General features: G+C 41.5%; 1 protein-coding gene across 2 annotated transcripts in view; it reads right to left on the reverse strand.

Annotated features, from left to right (window-relative positions):
- VOPP1 (VOPP1 WW domain binding protein) overlaps nucleotides 1–24,791 on the reverse strand; it is a 64,358-nt gene that overhangs the window by 3,700 nt on the left and 35,867 nt on the right. Inside the window, exons 1-3 of one of the 2 annotated variants that reach the window (XM_057365323.1) lie at nucleotides 14,826–14,878; nucleotides 14,500–14,558; nucleotides 1,673–1,750 (exon numbers count right to left, since the gene is read on the reverse strand). In XM_057365323.1, coding sequence (XP_057221306.1) covers nucleotides 1,673–1,750; nucleotides 14,500–14,558; nucleotides 14,826–14,855 — 167 coding nt within the window. In that variant the 5' untranslated portion in view covers nucleotides 14,856–14,878. Of the gene's footprint in view, nucleotides 1–1,672; nucleotides 1,751–14,499; nucleotides 14,559–14,825; nucleotides 14,879–24,791 lie in introns of those variants that run through there. The other variant, XM_057365324.1, reaches the window with a different exon arrangement.

Genomic DNA, 24,791 nt, shown 5'->3' on the forward strand with positions numbered 1-24,791 from the left:
AAACTGCACGTCTAGGGTGCACGCCCCAGGCTTACAACATCTAGGCTGCTCAGGAAGTTTGTGGGGGACAGAAAACACTATTCTGCAATTGTCATTAAAAGAATCTTAGATGTTCTTAAATTAACTCAACATTTTAATCTTGTGTCCCATGGGCAATATGGTAGCTCGCACTTAAGCTCAAGCCAGAAGACTGAAGCATTCAGTACCAATGGTGACAAACTTTGCTTTGTGCTTCCCAGGTGGGACATTACATTCTCAATACAAAAGACATAATTCAGCTACAGTTCTTCTTCTCTTAGCTCCTTTTCCAAATTAAATTGTCCTCATCATTCGCTTGCCCTGGTGCTGTGGAAACAGGAATGTGCAGCAAGGGCACATCAGACGTTGCTCTTCAGACAGCAGCTTTCACTGTGTTGCCTTATTCAGTTATCAGACACTCAGTGACTCACACAAGCTCTTGTAAATATGGATGGCTTTACTGCCTGTAATTGCCATCTTGTTTCATGGTCTTTTACTGGAAGACAATGACAACTGCGCTTTTTGGAAAGGAAGGAAGTTGGCCAGAGGAAAGCCTACACACCATGCTCATCTCTGGAGAATCCCTGGGTGCCTGAGAAGAAGTGTGGCACAGCATGGCAGCAAGARTTATTTCATGCAAAAGCTCAAACTCTGTTCTTGTTTCCACATTAGAAATGAGAGCAGAAGGAGGCTCTTTTTCCCTGAGCCAAGATTAATACATTCTCCTTTGGCAGTGTTCCTGCAAAGGATTTTTTTCTGAACAGAAAAACAGAGATTTACGACGTCACCCCAGGGATTGAGATAGAGAGCTCTTCACTTATATCAGTAAGGATGGTACACTGAAATCCCACAGTCAGCTTTGGGAAATCTCTGTATTATAGTATATTCAGGCTTCTKTTTTTCACTGTTTGTTTGTTTCAATTTTGAAGGCTTTTTTGTTAATCAGTCTTCAAATTCCACATTAAAATGCTCRAAATCAGGTCTTCCAGGAGAGCATTTACTTTCTCCCTGCTGTAATGAGAAGGTTTTATTCAGGTGCTTTCTTAAATTCGACTCCAAAAGGAATTTACCTTATTTTTTCATTATGCCTATAACAGTGATTAGTTTAAGCTTTATCCAGATTACTGAGCTGCTGGTTTCACCAGCTCAATCTTTGTGCTTTCTTTTCCTGTCATCTCCAGTGCAATCCTCATAGTCATAAATGTACTTCTCTTTTTAACTGAAGCCTCAATTCAGCTGGCAAGAATGTATTAAATAAACCCCACCTAAAAGCACAGTCCTCCTTATATGATCCACTTYTAAAATGGAGTGCCCAACAAGAATGGGTGAACGCTGCTGCCTGGTAGCTGGGACAGGCATAAAGAATTCAGCAATTTTGGATAAAAGTGGAACCGCTGCTTGTACAAAGCAGCAAGATGCAGAAGTAGGAAAGGTAAATCTGATACAAATCACCTCTTTTTTTCAGTGTTTTCGTACTACATCAGGAGAATTTTACAAGAAAAAAATCAAAGTCCTTGCATTTCTATRTACACATAGACCTTACTGCACACTTGCACCCACTGTACTCTAAAATACCAGGGCTGCCAATACCCTGATTTAAGTCCAACAAACAAGACAAGGACAAACATAAAATTCCCAAATGCCCTGGACCTACCAAAAATACCATAGTCGCTGGATAGAGAGAGCTCTTACACAGCATCTTGAACCACAGCAATCCTCATAGGAGCGACATCTGCAGGGCAAAAAAGAGACAGGAGTGTTAGAGGAGTGGCTGCCACTCAGATTAAAAKGGCATCCCCAACCCTGACACCATTTGCACCCCTGATCGAAGCGTTATTTTAAGATACCCTTGGCTGGATAAAGCTGTCAATCATATACATGGCASAGCTCTATCTCTAAGGYTTCCWATTCAGGAACTTTCTGCAYGTTATTGAAAAYACCTTCCTCTATACCTRATCTCAAACCACCTCAAAATGACCRAATGTGATGTTCAATTCTGTATTAAAAAGGACAAGTTATAAAGAAAACCAGTATTACTGTATTTTTTTCCACAGTAAATGAACACTGCAGAGCTCCAACAGATGTTTGGAGTTTTATTCACTGGAACAGACAAGAATTGCCAGAACAGAACTGCCAGATCACCCTTTCTTTGAAGATCAGCAGCTTCTAAGCAGAGAAACCACTGAGTGCAGAGAAAACTTCAATTGTACTGTTATTTGCAAATTTTGTGCCTTTTTTTGCTTCTCAGAAGTTGCATTGGACTGCAACTGCCAACAACTCCCATTCTTAAAGCAGCCTTTACTCTGAAAAACCCCACACTTTAAATTAGTATTTCACATGCATAGAACAATTTTAAAGGTGTTACAGCACCCATCATTGTAAGCACAAGGTACTTCACTAAAAGCAAGGACATACATCAAGGGCAACTTCTGAACAATGCCTGTGGTAACTCCCATTTCCCACACCAATGAAACATATTTAGTAAGGAAAAAGACCAAAGCAACACAGAATCTGTGGTATGTTACAGACCTACATGAAACTGAGATGATTAGCATATCCACCTACAAACAGAAAAGAGGTAACCACAAATCGATCGATCTTTTAAGGGTGTTCACATCTGTGTGCAGAATGTATGTATTTATTTAAACATCTGATCTTGGACAGTTTGCTCAACCTCATGASTGTGCTCCCATATTTGTATGCAAACTAAAAACATGTCAATTGAATAACTGCACAGACAATTACACATTTACATGCTCAATTAACGAGGCTTCACTCACAAAACACATTGTCACATAGGCTTCAGCCTCTAACTGGGGCCGGAGGAGGATGTTCTATGAATACATAATCAGTTGTTTTGCAAGTGAAAACAGTTACATGCTCTTCTGATGAGGATAAGGAGGAGGATTTATTTAAGCAAGCTGGAGGATCTGACATGACCATCATGGCAAGGTTCACAAACAGACTCAGGCACCCAGTTTGTGACTCAGGCCGCGGAAGTTGCCAAAAGACATTTTGCTGTCACTGAGCCTGAAAGTGACCCATCTGCAATCTTCCTTCTTTAAAGCTTCCCAGGAACCTAACAACTGCTCATACTCAAAGGTACCAGGCCTCACACAACTACTAAGACTTAGCAAGTCACCATTACCTTCAGTCCCATTGAGACCAAGAAATTAAGCACTCCTCCAATGCTCCCACAGTGAGTCAATCTAACAGGAGCTTTCAAGACATATGTTAAAGTCAAGGACAGATCCAAGCTCCTTGCAAAATGGGCTGGAAGCTGCTGCCTTCTGTTAAACCAGTGGTCATGATACCCTTTTGCTCTTCAACATGCCTTTGGTTGGAGCACTTYACCCATGGTGATGGGCACTTGCCCCCTTGGCCGATGCTGCACAGCATAGATTTTGTAGGGCCGGAAGAGCAGAGAAGAGGCAGAGCCCATAAATTTAGAAGCCSTTCTTGAGGCCATTAGGACAAAAAKAAAAAGGATTTTAGGAATGTGAGCAGTCTTTATCTCKGCCTCCACACACCTACATCTGACTGCACACAAGATGGGGAGTGGAGGCACCATTTATTTCCGAAGACTCCAAGAGCTTCACCTGTAATAAACTAAAACAGAGAAGGCACAGAAGCTGCACACAGACCTCCCCCATGCCCACCCCTGCCTTGCTTATTTTGCATCTGTTTTTCAAGAGCCAGAAGAGATGGGAAGTAGCTGTTTTAAAATACATAATTATGGTCATTCAAACCACCAAAATTAAAGGAGCACCTGTAGAGGACTATGGTACCCGAATCTACTTTTTATCTTTGAGTTATCTAGGTTACGAGTCAGCACCATTTTTAAAATCTCAATGGYTTAGCTTGTATTCCTGCAAAAGAAAGCTAAAGCACCATCTGGAAGTAAGAAAGACTACACTGCTGAATATTTATGAAGCTCCTGAGACCACTAACTGACAAACAAACAGGTCATCAAAGGAAGTTTCAGATGACTGCACTTTCAAATGGCTGAAAACAATAATGCAAAGGATGGAGGAGTCTCTCATTGTGGCTCCAATTCCTGGCAGTCAGAAAGCTTTCTGAGCCAATTCATCCATCCAAGGCTGAGCACTGCATTTGCTGGGTGGACCTATGAAGTTAAACCAAGTACCACAACTCAGAGGGAAATCCCTTTGAGATCTGACACTGGGTTTTTTTTCACTTTTTACCCATAAAACCAAAAAGGTGCTTTATTTTGTGTGCATGTAAGAATGGATACATGTACCCATAATGTAGGAGCCTGGAATCAAGGATGATGCTGCAATAACAACCTGCTGCTTGTATTCCCCACCACTTGATTGCAGCACCAAAAAGAACTGGAAGAACAAACATTCCTTGTGCTGATACTGCCATCAGGCTACAGCAAAAGCTCTGCTGATCAAAAACAACACAACCCCTGGAAATATCAATCCAAATTACACGACAATTAACTTACTTACAAAAGCCAGATTTATTAGCTGACAAAAGACGACAACAAAATCAGCTTATTAATGGAGTAGCATACAACCTTAAGTATAATCAGTCTTTGATGTACTATCTCTCCCTGCCTCATGGCAAATCACAGTAGAATTAAGATTTTCGTTCATTAAAAAAAAACAAACCAAAAAAAATAATTAAGCATACATGCATCTATTTATTGAATWGGTATGCATTTACTTTAAACTGCACCCATGTTTTGGCTCTGCTTTACAGGGAAGGACCAGTTGTGCCCAATGCCAGTTAAAGTAGAATGAGCCTTACTATTTAGCAGAGGTACACTGAGTCCATCTCCAGAAGACTTTTCTGAAGTCAATTTCCCTCTTTCACAGAGCAGTGATGAYCCCTAGAACTACACTTCCCTAGGGCAATGCTCATTTCATTGATCAAAAGTTAACCCATGACACAGGGTAAGATATAATTAGTGGCTTTGCTAATCTACAACTTCACCAAGAATACAGTCTCTCTTTGGAAAACTGCCTSCAATGTGATTTATGATTTAGAAGATACATCTTTTCATTCATAGTTGAGTGGAGTGAAAAGACTGTATCTGCAYGTCCCAGGTCTTGAACTGCTGGCACACCAAGGAACTGCTGTGTCACAGATCAAAGTTGCACAGTGTGTCAGATCACAAGGACAAGGTTTTTCTCTGGGTTCACACTYAAATCATGGCGCTTAACTTTCTTCCATGACCTAAACTGTACAAACAACTATAACCCTTTACTTGCAAGTATTCTGTGGATAATACTTGCTCAATTAAATGGTCCAACAGCTCTTCTTCAATTATACCTCTATCTACACAGTTRAACAGGTCCCTTCTTAGTAGAGCTGCTGCAGCAAAGAGATGCATTCCCTACCACCACCATGTCTTTGATATTCAAGCTGTAGTGTTCTTAAGYTTTTTCTCTAGATGCTTTGCACCATATGGGCTAAAACCTGATTTAGCATTTAAGATGTTTCATTAGTAATGTATTTTGGAGGAGTAAAAACATAAACTGTCAATCGACATGTAGTGGCAGAAACCCTACTGTAGACATGGAGAGGATGAGAGGATGAAACAAAACTACAACCCCACCTCAACAAYCAGATGCAGTAAACTGTTTGATCTCTAACCATTGTTCTAAGACAAGCCTAACCTGAATTCCAAAAAAAAGGTTGCATGCCAGTCATAGGTTAAATGATTGCTGCACATATCTTTAAATTCTGTAATACAAATTGGGATTCACTGAAACACAAGAAGCACTGACAATTTTGGACTGGGGGCAAGAAAATTAAAGGGAGTCAGGGCCTGTGCAAAGGAAAACATAGCAGTAGACCAAAGTAAGAGCAAAAAGAAAATTTTGTGGGGGTTGGTAGGGGCATTAGATGAAGCTAAAGAAGCATCAGATGTGGCCTTAATACTGGCACAGGCAAAAGACCAAAAGGAAAAAGAATTCATAAGAACTGTAAGGGACGAACTCTTGAGACTGGGTCTCCTCCAGGCAGACCCAGTGCTGRGCCATCAAAGTCAGAAGGTTCAGGTCTGCTCCCATTGAACAGATGACAGCAGCCAGCTGAAGTGTGCATATGCATTTACTTGTTCTAGGACAAAAAAAAAATCGAAAATAAAATAAAATAATCTAATTCGCTTGCAACTCAGTTTCCAGGATAAAATGATGCTGAACAAAGAAAAAACAAATAAGCCTTGAAACAAATAGAAAAAACAGGCAATCACCACAAAGCGAGTAGCAGAATCAATTCTGATGAAGCTCTGAGTCGTGGCTGTGCTGTCAATGAGGAGTGATGACACYGAGCTCAACGAGAGCTACACTGATGTGATGTCACTAAGCTACACTGCCACAAGACTGAGACCTAATGGATGAAGAATGAGGAAGATCAACTGAAGATGTATCATRTAATTGAGAGTTATTTTCTATCAAGTTTATTTAATCATTGATTAATTTCAGTTTAATTTCAAGTTTATTTTAACACTGAATAATACACATTCTGCATGTGCATTTCCATCTTTCCATAAAAAGCAGTCTTCAAAGCAAACCCATTGTCTGTACTGCTGTGTAAGGAAGAACACAGATTACTGACTGCAGACAGGGGGAASACCACTGCACGATGGAGGGGTTATCCCAAGGAATCTGTTTTGCTACAGGTGCCCACAGAACCTGTGGGAAATYGAAACACAGAGTCCAACTCTGCTAAGTCCAACTCCCACCTAAGTAACTATTTTTGAGGCCCAAAGGTTTAATCTCTCTCCAGAAAGATGATGCAACACAAAGGCCATATCCTTCCACTGGCATTCACTCAAGTGCCTGAGGAGCAGTGAGACAGGCAAGGTCTTTGGCTGGTGGAGCAGAGTCATAGGCAACATCTGCTTTCCAGCCTTGGTGGTGGAGTTGATTGTGTCTCTTTGGCATGTACATGGCCTAATTCTCAGCAGACACAACTCCACCACAGATATCTGCAGTTACARGTCCTCAGCACCCAGAAGTATCTATCTTCTTACACATAGCAAAGGTGATGTCTCAGCATACACAATAACAGTGTATTCTATGACACAGGTCTGATAAGCAGTGAACACGTAGCTTAATTATAATAAATACAACTGCTTCATAGATTAAYGCAGCTGTGACCTCAGTGCACATCTGTACTTGAGAGTAAAAACACTTCTTCTGGAACCCAGGAGGCCACTAGACAGATAGTTGTCCAGGTGCTTGTAAAATCACACAGCCCTTAATTACATAAGAAAATGTGAGGCAAAAAAAAGGGAAAAGGGCTGTCAGGTCATTTTTTTTCTACAGAGTAGAAACAACAGAGACAGAAAGAGTATTTGCTCAGATTAGATTCCTGTCTGCTTTGACACAATTAAAATCTACAATACARGACACCTGGCTCCTGTCCTTCACAYAGACATGGAAAACAAGAGCAGGCAACAGCTGAAAAAGGGCTTATTTCTCAATTGCTCTTTAGGTGAAGAGCCTATAAACACTAACTCCACGCAGGAACTCTGAAGAATATGGTCAATCCTCCCCCACTTCTGATGGGATGAGAAATATTTGCGCAGCTGCTCCTATCAAATGGATCCTTCTCAATCTTCTGCTACGCAAAGGTTTGCCACAACCCCAGCCCTCTCTTCCCAGATCCCAAGAAGAAAGCCACCCTACAGAGGAACTCTCTTCGTTGTCTGTAAAGTACCACTACATGGTTTTCTGGGCAGCATATATCCATCTAGAAGTTTTGTCTACTCCCCTTGTGGCAGAACCTAACAAGAACTGCAGTGGCTTGGGCTTTGCCCACTAGCAGTATACAGAACCTTAAAAAGCCATTTTTCAACACAGGCTGCAGGCATTTCTTTCACAGAACAAAGCAGAGAAACAGCATAGCTTAAGGCTCTGACAAAAGTAAGACACAGATAATGTGCATAAGTTTGAATTTTCTGGRGGTGGAATTGTAAATTTCTCATATCAACAGGAACAAGGACTTCTAGTTAATCATCAGGCCCCTTATTAAACAGATGATTAGYTCTTCGTATCTCAAGCTGCTCCCAGTGGGCGGGCAGTCCTACTGCATCTTATCCATGCTTTGGGAAATCGTAAGCAGTCTGCTGGCAGGGGGACGATGGATATCCAGGAATTTGCTGTCTGCCTCAATTTAAGATACTAACACATAGTAAACCCTTTTTTTCCTGCACCAAGTCRTTGCATGATTAAATGCAAAGAAGGAGTGGGTAGTAATGGTCAACTGTTAGGTGCCACCAAGTTTTCACAATTTTGATTCGGGGTCTTCCTTCTTGGAAAGGGTTAGAAACTRCAAAATTATTTTGGTATCAGATGCATCTTCATGCTGTCCACTGAAGCTCAAACCAGGTGCAACCCTTCCTGTCCCACTGACAGGAAGCCAGAAGGAATTGATTAYAAACTTCTCATTAGAGTTCTTGCTTGGGATATGGAAGAATTAATGATCTGATGAGTATTTCAAATCAAACACCCTTCGCAGGAAAAACTGAGGTTCATGATGAGTTACAGCTGTGTTTATCACATCCTCTGGAAATGAGAAGGGGATGAAACCGTGTTCTCTGCCCTACCACTGCCATGGGAGAGTCTGATCTCAGAGAAGTACCCCACTACTAGACAGAGGATGCACTCCTTTCCTCTTCCCTCACCTTTCTCAGAATTAGCTGCCTATACCTGGTCCGCCTTCAACTCCAAAATCATTGAGAACTCCAAATCTCAAATTAGGTCCATCACCTAATGTGAGGGCWGAGATATTAAACCCCTCTCTGGGACCCACTCCTAGCAACATGAGTTGGATATTAATTTGGCAGCCTGATTGTACATTAGATAACTGATCCCCTGAAGGAAATTCAAGTTTGTGGTGAGGCATCYAGCTACTGGGTAATTACAGCAGCTGGGACTACAACCTCAGCAGTTTCATCAACATCAAGGTACTCTAATCGCTTATTTGGAGCGAGGAGTGTGCCATCTCAAGGGCACTGACTGTTGAAGCTAGTTGTGACATTTTGTATTGTTGTTGTTTAAGGCCACACAGGACTGAGCAATGATGGTGGGTTTCTGTTGCCTTTTCAYACAGATGGTCTGATAATTACTGCTGTCTTCCTTCATGACACAAACCSTGCACTTACGCTCTTGCATTGAACCACATATGCAAACAGGCCGTTCCTGAGGCTGCTCACTGCAAAACTGGTGGCCCTGGAGGSAATCCAGGTCTCCGTTTCTGCACAGTGCCAGCTATTCAGGGAGCTGGAAGCATGCAAAACTATTACACAGCCTCRATTCTCCCTCCTCCCTGCTGGCTTCAAATCAAATGGAAGGATAAATCAGCAGCTCTATTACTGCCCTAAGCACACACCTGCTGACACTTCATGCGGCTGTAATTGAAATGGAAAGCTAAGTGTACCATCAGGAAAGCCAACTTAATAAAAAACAGTAAACATAMCAGGATGTGGAGAGCAGACAGTAGCTACCATCATGCATCACAYACGGTGTCTGGGTCAGGGTGGTTTCCATGCCTCTTGTACACAAATTGATAAAAGAAACGCCCTCTAACCTATCTGAGTAACAGCAAGAAAAAATCACTTTTTTAATGGTTTCATCTGGGACATTTTGAAGTTTCTTGATAATGCACAGAATTATTACGGACTGACCACCAAGAATATAAGGACTTAGGTTGAAAACCCAGATGAAYATGACTGTGATTAATACAACAAAACTTAATCTGCTCACGACAAGGAGCCCAGGGCTGAACTCAGATGCAGAAAGTCAGTATGTAGGAGCTGAAAGCAGCTGCAGGCTACCAAGGAGACATTTAGAAATCATCATATATACAAGTAGGTGTGATGTTAGGAAAGTCAAACCTCACCTACAATTAGTAGCTGGGAGGGACACCAAGTCCAGCAAGAAGAGCTTCCATCACTACACTGGCAGTGGAATCTCTCTGTGGACAAACCAGAGAGCTGAACACGTCATTTACCTCAAATTCAGCAAGGCTTTCCACACTGTCTCCCTCAAGAATCTCATAACTAAATGCAGACCTTACAGTCTGGATAGGCAGGCAGCTAAGTGGGTTTAAAAAAACCAAAAAAATCCCATGATGAGGCTCAGAGGGCAGAGGATAATGGATCCCCCTCCCTATTGGTGACCACTGACSCAGTGACATCAGCCATTGTATATCTATTGCTGTGGACACATGCCTACCACTCAATATTCAAAAACATTCCTGCTGTTTTATAAACATGCCATGAAGCCTGGCAAGGAGAGGATTAGAAACATGCATCTGGAATTTATCACCTCATTAAAAGTTGCGGTATGATGGTAGCTAACAACGGAAGGAAAAATTAACAGAAAATACCTATGGGATTGATCAGTCATACCAGGAAATATACTTCACCCTGCGAGTGAGGGAGACATTCACAATCATTCCAATCAAACTACTACTCATCACCAAAACATAAGGCAGCCTTCCTTCTCCCGTTCATGCCAAATTTAGAAGTGGAAAAAAACCTGGAGTATCTTTAAGTGCTGCTGGCATCTGMGTACAGGGAAGGTGGTTTTGCAATCTAATGCATTCTGTATGTCAATATTCACATTATTGCCATGGAAGAGAAGTACCTTGACTGTTTCTTCTGTGAACCATAAGCACATCTAGGATATGGCTGAGCTGGCTTACTTAAGTGAGAGTGGGATAAGGATCCTTGTAGAGCACCAGTTGAGTCTCTTGAGACAGTTTTAATTCTGAATCACTTTCCATGCATCCACACAAGGAGATGTATGAWCTAATTCTTTAAGCAAAGTCAGGAAAAACTTGTCCCCCTGCATTTCCAGAGGATAAGAATTAGACTCCAATGGCTAATTCCTTTCTCTGCTTTGTATGTGCTTATTTATTTTTCTAGGTCATGTAAATAAACATTTTGCTGAAGTAGGAGAAAAGTATCRAACTGACAACAGTATCTGGTGACTCAAGCAACAAGGACATGGAGAAACAGTTAATTGGGTTAGGAAAATAAGAGCAGTCTTGGAAGTTCTCTGTATTAATGACAGGAGACCAGCATATGTCTCTCAAATTCTTAGTAAGCTTTCCATATTCACTTCTGGTCTGAAATAAGCTGTATCTTATTTATACAGGAGTGGGAGAAAAATTTGGAAAATTATCAGTTCCTTCATCTTGCCTTAAGAAATGGAATTGCATTTGGAAGAAACACATTTCAATTAAACTTACTGATGATATATACTGAAGGATAGAATAATTATGTCTATTGGAAAAAATATTACAGAAAATACTAATACCATTCAATATTTGGCCAGAGAGATGTATCACTAGTTCTGGAAYAGAGAGCGCCAACCTTTGTCCTAGCTGTTAACACAGAAAGCATAACARACAAGGTTTAAGTAAGTTTGGAACAACATCTCCAACAGATTTTTCTTTTTAAAATTATTATACTGGAAGACAGATTGAATTAAAAACCAAAAAAAAACCTTAAGCTCCAAAAGAATAACAGTCATATAAGTGCAAGTTTTACCCACCCAAATCTAGCTGAATTTYAGAACACTTCTTTTGGCACACTGTTCCTCTGGCTTAGCAGACACATTCTTATCTGTCTTTGGATGGATGAAGTAGAGCCTTTACAGGAAAGATAAATTCAGCTATCTTGCCTTCAAACTTCTGATAAAAAGCAAACTGCCACTTTATGTGACAGTCCACCAGATTTCTATTACTCTGGGTAATTTAAAGAGAGGCAGGTGCCCTCTAGGAGGATGTGCCTACCCTGAAGTGATAAGGCATGTCATGTGCCAGTTCAGGAATACCACAGTCCCAGCATGCCACACTATATTTGTGAAYAGACACAGGACTTGGCATTTATCAGCTGACATGCCAACCTTTTAATTATAATACCAACTGTCTTCACGAAAGTTGTGACATTGTGCCAGTATGGGACTGAAATCCACAGAGAAATCATTTAAAAGGATTGCATTGCTGAGTTTCGTAACTCTCCAAAGATAGTCGTGAGACCMAAGGAGAGACTGCATATTCCAAATGGGTAGAAAAAAGTTCTTTCAGAAAACCAGTGATAGAAAGGAATGGAATCTACTGCAGACGCCTTTAAATATAAATCTAAATATATCTGCTTCATATAGACTGTTGCTACAGAAATTGTAAGATAAAATAAATGTCTTTTCACTACAGCACATCTCAGATCTAGATTTGTACAGCGGAGGCACCCTCAGGACAAAGTTATATATTACACCTTCAGATGATTTAACATGTAACCATATGCTGATGGAGACAATGATATTCATGCCTCCTCCCCCACAATATGCAGAATACTCCCTTCCTCCCCTTTCACCAGTGTTTGCCAAAAACTATACCAAGCTGATTCAACACTAACACAAATGTGCTAAAATGAACAACATCAGTGGGATTAGCAAATTGAATTAACTCAGTGATGGGTCAAACAAATGCTGAAGCAATGGGACTTCACCCTAAGATACTGAGATTGGAGTTGTGCCTCTCCTCCACCATTCAGGTGTGAAAAGACAGTGCAGGAAGGAAGCAGCTGGGGACCCTTGACAACAGGAACTGCGGAAGTAACAAAGTAGGAAAGCCCAGGCACCACAAACATGCACAACCTTCCTATTGCTTTGATGCATGTCTCCTCTAACCCTACTGGGCTCCTCAAATACCCTTTCCCCCCTCATTTCCATATTCCTTCACTTATCACACATTATCTCTCCTCTGACCTTCACTGTCCCCAAATCATTATCATCTATCCTTCGTGCTTCCTCTTGCCCACTTAAACTCACAATCACAACAACAACACTAGCATTAACGTGACACTCATCACCATCAGGACAATCGCTGAGCACACACATCCCACCCCTTTCCCCTTCCTTCTTCCATTTACTGGTACTATTCAGAAGATTGGCAACAACAACACTTCTATGCAATAACTTGGATAACACRGTGCTGCAGTAACTACCACAAACACACACGATGACAAGTGGCAGTCTTCCAATTGGCCTGACAGTGTCCATATACAACAGGATTTTTTTTTTTGTACCCCTTGCTTTTTCAGGATGCTTTTGCATACTCTGTATGTACACAAAAGGTCTGAACCAATACYYAACATCCAAGTACCCACCTCTTGTATTGCCAAGGGAGACAAATGCTATCTGTTAAAGCATGTGGGCAGAAACGTAAGCCAAACTCCAAGGTGATGATGAATAACACATTCCTGAATGTCAAGGTACAATGGGATTTTCATAATTTCCAAACACACCAGCTTCTTTTCCACATTACAGAAAAGCAAAATAAAATGTAGGTGGAACCAAGGTTCTGTTGTTTTTAGCATGCAAAGAAAATGAACCCATTCACATTCCCCCATTTGTTCTGACCAACCATTTGTGAGTAATTCTCAACATTTCAGTCACCTGAAAAAAACAGACAGTGAGTTTTAGGCACAAACACTTCCTAATATCCAGGATCACAGATGATTAAATCATAGTGTTTCATTCTTTCTGTGGGCTTTGTTTCGCAACTGGCTTCCTGGCTGCTTTTTGTCTCAAGCATTTTTCTCCTGCTTCTGGCAGATGAAGTGGAGGTGGAAGAGAAYAGGGAGGGAAGTTCTTGGGTAGCATAAGAATTACAGTAATTTCCCATCTTTCATCCTTCCTTTCCAATCTTCAGAAAGAGCTTGCTCAGGGAACAGAAAGCCTAATGCTCTTCAACCCTGCTTTATTTTTATTTGTTTTAACTTATATTTACAGTTGGTTGCAATTACAAAGTTATACAACCCAGGTACAATGTTTACTATATTTATCTCCTTCCTGCCCTGAAATCCACGTGCAATSTACCTCCCACCTACACATTTCCTCCACTTTTTTGTCGTTGCTGTGGGCAATATGAAAGAAAAAATTGCAGTTAGAGAGCTCTTCAATCAAACACCTACAGGTCATTCATTTGGTTCATACCCATGCCAGATGTGAATGTAAATGTCACTCATCAAAAGGAAAGTTATGCCATGGATAACAAATCAGCTCAACTCTCTAAATTAAACAACAGTATAAGCACAGGTACAAAGTTACTTTCAAAGCATTCTTAGTATTCTGTCTGATTACCTGTCCTTACTCAAAACAAAGGGAGAACTGTCTTCACAGTGCTCTACTTATGTTTCCTTTCAGCATTCTGAAATAAGAGCTATTCAASTGCTTGAGTTTTGTTTTCAGTTGGAAAGGTCACCTGGGATGTGTGACAAAATGAATCYGTACACCTTTTTTAATAAGGGGAAAGGAAAAGAGATGGGTCACAGGGAAGGAGGCATTTGAAAGTTTACTGCATCTTCGTTTTTTAAATTTGAAAACGTCTCAGATAAGTTATAAAAAAAGTGTAATTAGTGAAAGAGAACAGTCTAAGAACCTACAGAATCTAATTCTCTTTTGAAAAAGAAAAGCCATGACTACTCACATATAATATGTAGGATATAATCCTTCAAAGTACCAGCAATGCTTTTTGGCCTCTGTACACTGCAAAGAAAGAAAAATATGGTATTAATATTTACACAGGATAACGTACAGTTATAAACACAAGCTTAGTATATTTATAAATACTGTGACTCTGAGCAGTTAGGAAAGGTTATATTTCCAAAGATTTTACAACCCAGATACACACATCAAGCGGGAAGTCAGTTTATGTAAATGGCAACATGTCCTGCCAGGATTCAGATCCCTCACGCAGGGCTTTGTCTGGGGGGGCCCCACCAGCTTCCCACAGTTYCCGAATAAAGTCAGTACATTTGGAGCAGACCCAGAATCCAGCTGCATGTGTTCCTTGGCAGAACTGCTGCCTTAAAAGACCACAGAAAACTTAAAAGCCTGTGCATGATTGTAGTCCCTTACGAGACCTCCAAGGCACAAGCAATTTAATGAYACTATGCATATGACTACACAGTAAACTCAACAGTTATAGGGAATTATTCATCTTTCAGGAAGTGGGTGACATGAGGAACCAGRATTAGGAAGGAGCAGAATGGAGAAACATCCATCCCACCTCCTCTTCCTACAGCTTGGAAAAGTCTCAAGTGTTCATGAAGTAGGGGGTAAAGGAAACTGCTTTCTGCAGCCCAGGGGTATTTTTCTCTTTTGCAGATTGCCAGCATATCCCTGTTAAAGGATGGCAACAGGCATTTTCTCAGAATGTGTGTGCCGGCGACATGGGAAACGCTCATCGTTACAGGCACTGCCAGAGCACAGGCGGCARCTCAGAACAATAGCAGCCCCTAAAAAAGCAAACCAAGATGTCAAGACCAAACTCTACACAACACACAAAATATTTCTGTGTATCCCACTGACATCACTAGCACAAAATGCCATCTTCACTGCACACACAGCTCCAGGAGCTCCYCTGCAGGCTGCATTATCCCATAAAACACAGGCAGGGCGTTGTGGGACGTCCACTGCAGAACAGTGAGGAATATCTGGGGTTTTAGTAACAATTCCCTCAGCTGTTCACACCTGATACCTGATGCTGGAGAGCCCTTGGCACACTGCCAGTGTTTGGATCATTCTTCACGTTCACAGCTCACCTTTAAATAATAGCTCGTATAAGTTTATTAGCCRTCCCGAATCCCAGAATACTAAATGAATCCAGTTAAGACAAAGTGGGTTTAGATGCTTGACTCTCATTCTTCATGAATAAAAAAGGTTGCAAGCTCTCTAATGAGCATCTGATGAGCTAAATCACAGACAGATCAATTACAGCCCRTGAAGACAAACTGCTATGGATTAAATTGTTAAGAGTGGTACAGGAGATTGGGGGAGGAGGAGAAGATGCTTTTGATGCATTTGATCAGGCCTTTTKCCAGTAACACAACAGGCTCACACTAGCCTTCAAGATGCATAAGCTTTAGCTTATGCTGAAAGGACAGTTCTCTTTCCCTGGGATAAACACAGCAGAAACCTTGTTCCCCTCTCAATTTGATGCCACGGTCCAGGCAGTATATTCAGCAGGACTCCTTAGCTTCTGCTGAACCAAGAGGTGTTCAAAGATTCATCTCCGTATTCACCCTCTTTCCCTCTTTCGCCCCACTCTTTCAAAGCTTCCAACTTTTTAACCTTTCCTTCCAAATATTTTCACCTGCTGGCTATTTCCTCTTACTCTAAAATTAGAAATATGTCAAGTTTCTCTCCATAACACCACGCTAACCTACATGCATCAAGAAACCCAGCAGGCATGCTGCCGAGTCACTGAAAAATATTTTGGTTCTTCACCTCTGAAGGCTGTAAATCAGCAGACGCCGGCTAAAATCCCACTGCCTGCAGGTCAACCCCTTGGGAAGCCTCATTTCAGAATACAGCTTGGGGTGTGCATTGCCATTAAATGTTTTTCCTTCCTGCTTCTCAGCCAATATGAGTCACCATTTACCTCAACAGCCTCGAAGCCTTTTGTCAGTCTCAAGCATTTTAATTGATGTTTTCCCAGAAATGTTTCTGAGCATGTGGAGCCTGCACACCYTTTACAAGTGTAAAGCAGACATTTATATTCAGCACTGCCCTCCCCAATATTTTAATCTGCTTTACAAATTCTAAAATTATTTTAGAAGACTCCTCCTTCCAGCATCTCCCTAATGGYAGGATTTCTGTTTCTGCCTCTAAATAATTCTCTTTTTCAGACAGCCAATATGCTTACTGCTGTCACAAAAAAGGCTCCAGCCTGGGAAAGTTCCTTCCAGCTTACAGGGCTTAGATACCTGTACTAGACACCCTTTGGCATCCAAGTTTACTTTTAAATTGGCCCTGGAAGAGCAGGCACCAATCCCAGTTTTGCCTTATTTTAATATCACAGTGCTATAAATACTGCATGGCAGTTGTTCAGCTTTCCTACACGGGAATCAGGAAAAAAAAAGCAAGTGGACCTCAAAATGTGAGCAGCAGAGCCAAATCTGATCCACATGACATGTCAGACGGATTTACACGCACAAGGGCAAAGCACTGAGCTCCCTGCTCAGTTAAACTCCCACCAATCTCCATGGCAACTTTACTCCAGTAAAGCCTGACATAAAGCAGGCTGCTACTAACCACCCTCCCTTCTGCTGGTTAGCAGACTTCACAGMAACTCRCTGCTGAAAGTCAAGAATATCACTYCTTGAAGGATTTGAGTGTCTTTAGCACTCAGGCACCAGAGAGATGAACCGGGGGTCAGGATACAGATTAGCTTTTCCCATCCCACATGCATCCTCTGAAGAAGGCTATGATAATCTACCTCTTGCCCAGACCCAAATTTTCTTCTGAATGGTACTGGCCCCATTGCTAAGCTGGTGGAGAGCCATTCAAGAGTAAGAGGAGACAAATGCTATCAGCATCAGGCTCTCAGCCTTTGGAGAGCAATGTCCTTGTAGCTGCTTGAGACTATTAAACAAAYCCTCAAGAAACCACAGCTGGCAGGAACTCGCTGCAGCCCACAAACCAGATGCAAAGGGAAGATCAGTTATATTGCTGCAATACAATAGGGCCTCAAACACCGGGACGGGTGCTCACCCTGCCAGCTCCCATATGAAGACAGGCTGTATCTCAGACTTTCTAACAAGCATTCATTCATKTATTTAAAAAGTCATTTACCCATTCACTAAGAGCCAAAAAAGTGTGTGTACAGTTTTTTTAACTTAAGATTTTGTACAGCCCTCCTGATACTTCGAACTTTTCTAGGGAAAGGACTCTGCACATTTCTCTTATAAAATTCTCCCTTCTATGCCCTTTAAGCATTTGGCACAGCTATAAAATATAAATATGAGAGTAYATTCATTTTTAAAATAAATTGTGCAGGTCTAATTGGGTGTGCATATGTAATCTTTAGAGAATTAATGGTATGTGAATTAGCCAGATGCTTGAATACATTCCTTAAGTTTGCAAAGAAAAGAAGAGAAAGAGAAAATCATGAGACTTGGTTTTTCATTTGTTCGATTTTAAATAAATCAGTCCTACAGCGTGTTTTCTTTGCAAGACTGTAGCAATGCAAATTGCAAGCCATCCTTTTCTGTCAATCATTTCAGATTTCCTTTAAGAAAGGAAACCTGCTTCCTGCCCCAGATTGATATTGCAAACGTTACCACTGCTAATAAGAACAATGAGAAATAGGAGCTACCAATACATTAGTCAAAGACTGGTTTTGATCACACCATAAAATACAGAACACAAATGCACRTGCAGGCACATGGTGTGGGGGACTCTAGAGCAGGCACCCTGCCCACTGGATATCAGGTGGTACTCCACAGATATGCTTTCAGCATTTGCAGAAATACTATCTCTAGCAGGAATATTCTCCACACTGCACATCATTATCTCTCAGTCCACAGGACAACAAAAAGAAAATAGATCTGATCAATTAATTACTCTTTGTAATTAAGGGATTCATACTCAGTGCCTTCAACAGAGGTTTGSAAATCAGTAACAAAAAAGTAAAAGCAAATAAAGCCCTGTATGCATATTCCAGTATGAGTACAGTCCATTTTTGTTATGAGTACCAATGAAGAAAGCAGCCTGCTGTGGATAACTGTGTCTGTGGGGGGCAGATGGAGGGAAATTGCTATCTGCATGTTGAAGGGACATCCAGAGTGAGTTTGTGACATCTGCTCAAAGCCAGATTCTGTAGGAGGCATGGGGCTACCATCAGTTACAAGGCCAATGAAACCCTATCACTTGCCAGAAACTGAGGGTGAGGTTATCTCCTTTCTAACATGTATTACAGTTAATAAGGATCCAAGGCAGATTCAGAAGGAAAAAAAAAAAAACAGGTATTTAATCAGCCATACTTATATGATGGAAATGGCTCCTGGTATTCTGGCATGACTTGCTTAGTCTCTAACTTTCCACTTAGCKGGATATATGCCATACMTTAGTAGGATRYAAAATGATCCAAAATGCCAGTTTTRCAGCTATAGGTCTGAGGCTCTGCTTGGATAAACACAAAGATGAACAGGAAGAAAAGAAGTATCGAAGACATGAAAYAAGATTTTTTTGTTTCTGAGCATCACACAATCTTATTCCAACAGAGAGCTAGAACTCTTTCMTACTGATGGATCAAACTAGTAACTGAGAAAATGGGAAGGACAACATCTTTCTCAGATCTTTCCTGGTTTTACTGGCCACTGCACCTGCCACATACTTGATGAAGCCCAGACAAAATGAAGACAAAGTCTACATTGCAATTCCAGACTAAATAAGAAGTTCCAGAAGGCACACTATTGGCTACGAATCACAATGTTTTATGGGATCTGACCTTTAAATTGCATCAGTTTTCAGAACACTATCCCTTTCAGTGCCTAGACAAGAGCTGGAAGCATTATGAGAAACAAGCTGGGCAGTATAAGAAGGACTTCTGTATGCTCAAAGTTTGAAAGACTGGATTTGAAGACAGAAGAATATGAGCATCCTGTTCTTCCATAGCCAAGAAAAGGGCAAAATATCCATTAAAGTATGAGACAACAGTGCAGTCTAAGGGTGAAAACAATTTTTATAGAGAAAACACATTTTGTTTTAGCCTTGCCTGAATTCATGAAAATTCATCCCTACTKCTTCCCTGGTGATGCTAACAGCTGAGGGTGAAAGTAGCCCATCTGGAAAACTTGTCTAAGACAATGAGCTCACAAGCCATGTTACCAGAGATTTCAACATACACTCTTGTTGCAAAAGACAGGAGCAACTTTTACTAAAACCCAGGATTATGTTAAGGTACTTYTATTTACTGAAGTAATGAGGATGCCAATCGATTATGTTAAGGTACTTTTATTTACTRAAGTAATGAGGATGCCAATCCTTTGTCAAGCTTTCCCTCCCATTGAACRGTAAACAGAACAAATACTGTTTCTYTTATACATCCCTTTCATCAACACCAAGATTACAAAGYCATATAACTCATAATACAAAGAATGATTTTTATACATGTCATTAGGAGTTGCTTTTGATTTGACTTTTTGTCTGTTCTCTAAGAATATTTCTGATATAGGAGTCTTAAAAGAAATAACTTTTCTACCTTGAATTAATCAGTATGTGTTTTGCARCAGTAAAAAACTCAGCACAAGAATCTAATGCTTATTACTTCTTGTGCTGCTCAGAGCATATGTATTAATCATCATACTTTTATTTAGAATTAATGTGGGTTTAGCATTAGATAGCTTTCCATCACAAAGCATTACTTTGCATTTAGATCTATTAACCATTCCCACAGAAGAAATACAAATATCCCTTGTGTGCCATTTCATTTCAGGAACCTGAATAATTTATTTGTTTTTTGTTGGGGTTTGTTTTTTTCTTTGGGCATTATGCAGCAAATTGCAAATGCACTTCAATCCCAGTATAATACAATTGCAATTGAATATAATTCCTTCATCCATAGCCAATGGAGAAAAAAGGAAGAAATACAGGCAAAGCAAGGCACCCTCATTTTGCAGAGCCCACGACAGGGAGGATGCGGGGCTGTGCTCAGCACAGCGGACAGCACCCTCCCCGCAGTGCCCTGGTGCTGCTGCACCTTCCACACTGCCCGACTGGGACAATAAACCATCTACACAAAGCCTCACCCATGCACAATACCTCACTCAGCTCTCAGTCCTCTTTCCATTCTCAGTAGCCACACATACAAATTATCTCTTCACATGTGTGAGCACTAATATGGGGAATTAATAAGCACAACTATCACAGAACATCACGACTTGGAAGGGCCCCGTAAGAATAATTTATTCCAAGTCCTTGCTCCTCACAGGGCTACCTAACACTAAACCATATGGCTGAGAGCATCATCCAGACACTCTCTTAACTCTGACAGGCTTGGTGCCATGATCACTTCCCTGGATAGCCTGTTCCAGTGACCTTCCCAGTGATAACCTTTTCCTAATGTCCAATCTGAACTTCCCCTGATGCAGCTTCATTCCATCCCCTCATGATTCACTGTTGGACACCAGAGGGAGATCAGCATCCCCCCACCCACCTACCCCTATTGAGGAAGTTAAAGACTTTAATGAGATCACYRCTCARCCTTMTTTTCTCCAGGTGCCACAAAACAAGTGATCCCAGTTGCCTCTCTCAAGYCTTGCCTTCAAGGTGTTTCACCAAAACATCACCCTCCTCTTGATGCTCTCTAATAATTTTATGTTCTTATATTCTGGCACCCAAAACCATACACCGGACTCAAGCTGGAGCCACACCAATGCAGTGTAGAACAGGACAGTAACTTCCCTGGACCGGCTGGCGACGCTGTGCTCAATGCATCCAGGACACAGTTGGTCCTTTTGTCTTCCAGGGCATGCTGTTGACTTAAATTCAGCTTGCCATCAACCCAAACAACCATCAGACTGCCTTAAATGGAACAACTGTACCCAATCTTTCTCAAACTCTTCGGAAAGCTGTCTTGGTTTGAGACAATGTTTTCAGAGAAAACACATTACAGGGTGGATGTTTCCTCTGAAGTGAAAAAATTGTAWTTTTTTCCCACAAATATGACATAGATGTTTGGGCAAAAGTGAAGAGAAAAAAAAAGGTTATCAACAAAACACAGTGCCCACAGGACACGGATAAAAAAAGTAACTGTTAGATATTTAAAAGTCCAGGAACGCATGCCGCCCCCTCCCCCCACAGCCACTTGGCACCTGGTGCGGAGAAAGATGGCGCAGCTCTTGTCCTAGGGGAAAAAAAAACCAGAAGTCCACGTGGCCACTCAGGCAACACTGAGAACAGTCCTCTCCTAACGGTAGATGAAACAGAGGGCTCAATGTGCTTTTCTGTCGCTGGCTTGGCTTTTCTGGAGTCCATCCGTTTCTGGATGAGACGGATTGGCGTGGCTTGTCCCCACCAGCCCCCTGGCTGATAGAGCTGGCCTCCCGCTTCCTGGACTGAAGCGCCACCAATCCACTCCAGAAGAAAATCACAGGAGTCGCAGAAGGGGGTGGCAGTCCMGGGAGAGCTGTTTGCCCAAGCTAACAAACCCGAGCTAGCTAAGCGGCAACAATACAACTCTCCTGCATGCAGCGAGGTGACCTCTCACAGCACACAGCAGAGCTACCCAACCACATCACGCGTGGCAGTCCYGGCTTTTAACCCATGCTGCCTTCCCAGCTGCCCCTGTCCTTTCTTCCAGGCCAGATTTAAAGGTACCAGAACATTTTGGGCATACAAGCAGACGGATTATAGGAATAGAGTGTTCTCATAAAATCAACCTAAGACAAAAGCATAGTTACAATAGTTGTCATAGCCACGTGAACTACCTAGTTCAGTTCTACATCAGAATGTCAAGCCAGATGCTTACAAATGTGCCAAGASATCCTCAGTATCAGAGAAATTTAGGACTTGCTTTACCTTCTTATTTCTACACCCATGAATGCAGGAATAATTGCACAAACATAAAACATGGCTGTGGGGGGCATTYAAATCTTCCTGGAATTGACCTTACACTGCAAGTTCTAATGTCAGACCTGCAAGAAACCATGAGCCAYGCCACATACTGAAGTCATTTTCACYSAATGTCGTGGTTTGAACTTGACCGAAAGCCAAAGCACCCACGACGTTCCCTCTCCTCCAACCRGTGAGGCAGAAGGGAGAACAAAAGCCCAATTAACACTAAAATTTATGGCTTTTCGATAACATAATATAATTGAGAGAAAGATACGTATATGCTCCAGAAAATGGCCAGACAGGCTGAATAACTAAAGTTGCAAAATAGATTTCTTACTAAAAACTACTAAGAATGCTACTGCACCAGGGAGGGGAACAGAGATAGGGAAAAATTTACAAGGAGGAGAAATAAAAACAGACATTTTAAGACACCTGTTATTCTTTCTGGGAACCTGACTCTCTCAGGTTTCCCCACCCCTCCATGCCTTCCCCCATGCAAAATGGGCAGAGATGAAAGTTTAACATAGATCAAACTACTCATTACGGTTATCATCCAGCATCACAGGAGAAGAGTCCTTACAGCTCCAAGCTGTGGAAGCTCTTTTCCCAAGAAACAGCCAGTGTATAACTGCTGATGGCATGGGATTCTTTTTCTTTACACCATGGGAGAAAGGAAAACTGTCCTCCAAGGCCAACTGCTTCATTTTTGGTGCGTAAGGCCACCCTCTCAAATCTCCTGGCATTTTCTTCTAATCATCCACTTGCTTCAGACTTGGGGGGGGCACCTCTTCCCCCACAGAACACAATTTCTTCTGAGCGTCAACTCGCTTCAGACATGAGGTGGGGCCAAGCCTCTTCCCCTCTTTTGGCTTATGATCAGACCAGTCCTCAAAGGCCAGCTATTTTTATCTCGAGTGCAGGGCCTCTCTTTTCTATATAGGTCTCCCATTGAAGGAAATAGTCCTTTTGCGAACAGCTTGTTTTCTCCATGTCGAGCAACACACCAAAAAAAGCAACCACACCTGTCTTCTCCTTACTATGATCTTGGGTCTCCATTTTTTTTCCTTACATCTCCTCACCCTCCTCCTCTGTCTCCCCCGGGTGCAAGGGGATGATAGTACTAACAACCTAAAACTAAACGGCAGCTGCACTCTATTTTGTTTTGAATTCTTCTTAAGTACAAGACCATACGTCATCACAGAGGTGTAACAAGCATGTGCAATTGGCCCAGGCCTGACCAGCCTGTCCATCAACCTCAGAACCATAATGGATTGGCCCTAAAACACAGGGAGTAGGGCTCCTTTTGCTGGAGAAAAAGAAGAAAGCTTCTAGAACTTTGTCACAGGAGCCATTTTTGTGGTTTCTTCGTTCCATCCCCCAACCACCAAAAATCAGACCGAGTAAAACCAGGACACACAAGAAAAGTAAAAAAGCCAACATTCCACTAGAGTCTCTGCAGCTTCAAGAGGGTAGTGGAACTTATTAGTTCCAACTGCAAGGAAACAGATGTAACATTTTCCCAACTCCACTTGCAGAGGTTGATCCACTCCACAGCTCCAAAATTGAATTCAGCTTCAGCTTCTGCAATTACTCTGTTTCCTTTTATATGCACATGAGAAATAAAACCATTATTATTATTATTTGCATTCCTTAACTACATAACAAGTCCCATTATAAAACAACTCACAAAGTAGAGTGCATGGGAGGAAGGGATAATTTGTAAAGAATTAAAAGGAAACCATGCCAAGAGCAGGGACATTCACTAYTTCCACACTCGGTCTCTTTAAAAATGAAACATACCTAAATGAATATTTTCATATGAATTATTTAGTGACACAATTTTTTTACTTTTATGTACATTTCTTTAATGAACATGGATAACACTTTCAGTGTCACCAYGAACACAGACACCAAACTTTCTTTTGACTAAGAGCTGGTTCATCTCCCGCCTCGACTCTGAGTGGGCACTTTCTGCTGGCAGGAACTGGCGCTATCTAAGGTACTATTAAGGGCAAAGTCTAGATTTAGGTCTCCTCCACCACTTTTATTTAAAACCATGCCAGTCCATGTTGAAATGGTAAATTTCCTACATGCATTTCATTCTTCCACTTTGCCACCCCAAGAATGAAAACAGCCTTTAAATTACCTAGTACCKAAATCCTCAGGGGCTGTCTTACATCCATCAAATTAATAAAAACAAAGCAAAGAAACACCGAGCAAAAGAAGATTAATTCAGACTTCATTTTCATAAGTCATCTACGGTGCAGACAAGATTGAGGCACTTAACAGCACTGTGCTACAAATGCTGGTTAGTTAAGCTATGACAGCCCATCAAAAGCTGCAGGAAAATAGATTTCTTGGGTGGTCCCTAGGACATAG

The sequence above is a fragment of the Malurus melanocephalus genome, unplaced genomic scaffold (genome assembly GCF_030028575.1).
Source record: "Malurus melanocephalus ecotype Western Australia unplaced genomic scaffold, MMel_1.1 scaffold_51, whole genome shotgun sequence".
Classification (NCBI taxonomy): domain Eukaryota; kingdom Metazoa; phylum Chordata; class Aves; order Passeriformes; family Maluridae; genus Malurus; species Malurus melanocephalus.